The 2327-nt window shown below is 38.5% G+C and overlaps 1 protein-coding gene across 1 annotated transcript in view; it reads left to right on the top strand.

Annotated features, from left to right (window-relative positions):
• The window catches only part of grk7b (G protein-coupled receptor kinase 7b), a 5858-nt gene extending 3909 nt beyond the window's left edge, over positions 1-1949 (top strand). The window contains exon 4 of the mRNA XM_024276978.2: positions 1144-1949. Within this exon, the coding sequence (XP_024132746.2) occupies positions 1144-1474 (331 nt within the window). The 3' untranslated portion in view covers positions 1475-1949. The remainder of the gene's footprint in view (positions 1-1143) is intronic.
• Positions 1950-2327: the final 378 nt, after the last annotated feature.

Raw genomic sequence — 2327 nt, 5'->3', positions numbered from 1 at the left:
ATTCAGTCCAGCAAGAACAGATAAAAGACGTGACAGTAAAAAACAAAACAACAATAGGTAAAATCATTAAAATAATAAAATAGAATAAAAATTAAATAAATTAAAAGGTGACTATGAGACAGGTACCTCCCTATGGTCGAGTGTGGCCACTCTGATTTAAAAGCTTCATAGCAGGATAAAAAATGTTGTGTATCTGTTTGTTTTCCTTGCTAGAACAGTAAACGATGGCCAGACGGTAACATTGAAAAACTGGAGCACAGGATGTGTTTGTCTGTTAAAATAATGTTTTTTGTTCTCTGAATCACCTGCTTCTCCCACAAGGAGTTCAAACTCATTTGTTCTGTCACGTTTCTTAGAGGATAGACCGCAAAAACGGTCTCCTTTCTTATCCTCGTTTCTTTAAATAAGTGAAAAAGTATCTGCCAAACGCATGATGAAGGCAGACAAGTTTGAAGAATGATTTTTTTTTTGTTCATGTTTGCACTTTGAAACTGAAAAACATTGTTTTTAGTGTTTGACATCAATCCGTGTGATTTTAAACTGTGCACAGGCCAATCAAGCAGAACCTCAAACATGCAAACACTAATGTCAGCTCCGTTTCATGTCATGGTGTTAAGAGGAGAGTTATGATCTCCTGCTTTAACCGGCTGAACGGCCTCTTCAGGGCCTTCACTCTTCCCTTCTCTTTAGCCACTCTGGTCAGAGCTGCAGACAAATCCATGAAAAAACACTTTTTTTTTTTTTTTAAATGGCAGCTTTTCTGTTGGTTTTCAAATGTTTGCTCACCTCGTGGTGGCGAACAAGCCCAAGTAACTTTTAGAAAAATCAGCATAAGTAAACTTTTGGATTTCCATGGCAACAGAGGGTTTTTTTTGTTAACCACGTCCACATTCTTACATATCTCATTTTGTTTCCTTCAGCTTGAGCCAACAATTTTTGTGTTCAATTTTCCCAACATTTCAGTAAAAAATGTGAGAGCGATAAAGGAATGCTAAAAATCTACAACTTTTAATTCCAAATTGTGAATAAAGTGGAAATATTTGTCAAATGTAATCCTCTCTAGAGCTGAAAGCATATTCTCAATAAATCCACCAAAGTTTCTGAAGTTGTCTGACATGTGACCTCCATGTGTTGGTTCAACAGCAAAGGGGACGACCCACGTAACCACACATTTTTCAAGAACATCAACTTCCACCGCCTGGAAGCAGGGCTGGTGGAGCCCCCCTGGGTACCAAAGCCGAACGTGGTCTACGCCAAACACATCGATGACTATCGGGACAACTCCGACGTTAAGGATGTGGAACTCGACGCCAAGGACGAGAAGTTCTTCAAGGACTTCAGCACGGGTGCTGTCCCCATCCGATGGCAGAGGGAAGTCATCGACAGTGGGTTGTTTGATGAACTTAACGAGACCCAAATGAACGGTAATTGCCACGAGACTGTTTGGATTTCCAGGCTGTGCATCATTTTGTGAGCTAAAAGTTGAGGCTCTTGACTGTTAAATTATTCAAAAACAAGTGCCAGTTTGAGTTGTGTTGCTAAGGTCTGTCCTCTAAACATGGGTTGTGTTTGTGCTATTGACAAAAAAGACAGTAAAGTGATCAGTAAAGATGCAGTAATTGTGAGCAGATGGATTTTCAAATCACACCTTCATTGTAACTCCAGAGTAGGGCTGTGCGATATGAGGAAAACTTGAGATATTATTGACTAATATTGCCGTGACGATATGACTTTAGATACAAGAACAAATAGCAAAACAAAAAACAACTTGTAGCCTACATCTTTTCCATTTCACTGCAACAGTTTGGTCTAAATAAGTCAAAATAACTTGAATTGAATGATCTGCTAGCAATTCCCACCCTTCCTCCCTCTTCTGGTAAACACTTTTGCTAGCTCACCATGCTAAAATCCTTCAAAGTCTACAACTTGTATTTTCAATATTTCTTTTTTCCCAGTAGCTTCCTAATATTGCTTGAAGAGTCAAGAGGACATGGATCAAAATCAAAACCCCTAGAAGGGTTTCAAACTTGTAGCTGGTACCATTTTTTTCTTATTCAAAATGGTGGCCTCTTTTCAAGGTCAAAGGTCAATGACACTTTGTAACCTGGTTGTGTCGGTGTGAAATTCTGGGAAGATTACTCGAACAAAAATGTGAAAATCCTAAAATTTCATTATTTACCATCCTTAATAGAAGGTCCCGGTGCTTTTCTAGCCTCCATCATTGAGCCCTTTTGCCCGACATTTTTTATTTTTATTTGTTGCATAAAGATTGCAGCTTCCTGATAAAATGCAGTTATATTTCAGCATTTGGCATTTTAATAAATGAG

The sequence above is a fragment of the Oryzias melastigma genome, linkage group LG13 (assembly GCF_002922805.2).
Source record: "Oryzias melastigma strain HK-1 linkage group LG13, ASM292280v2, whole genome shotgun sequence".
Lineage (NCBI taxonomy): Eukaryota > Metazoa > Chordata > Actinopteri > Beloniformes > Adrianichthyidae > Oryzias > Oryzias melastigma.
The sequence above is the reverse complement of the archived record's forward strand: the minus strand, read 5'-3'. Positions and strand labels throughout refer to the sequence as shown.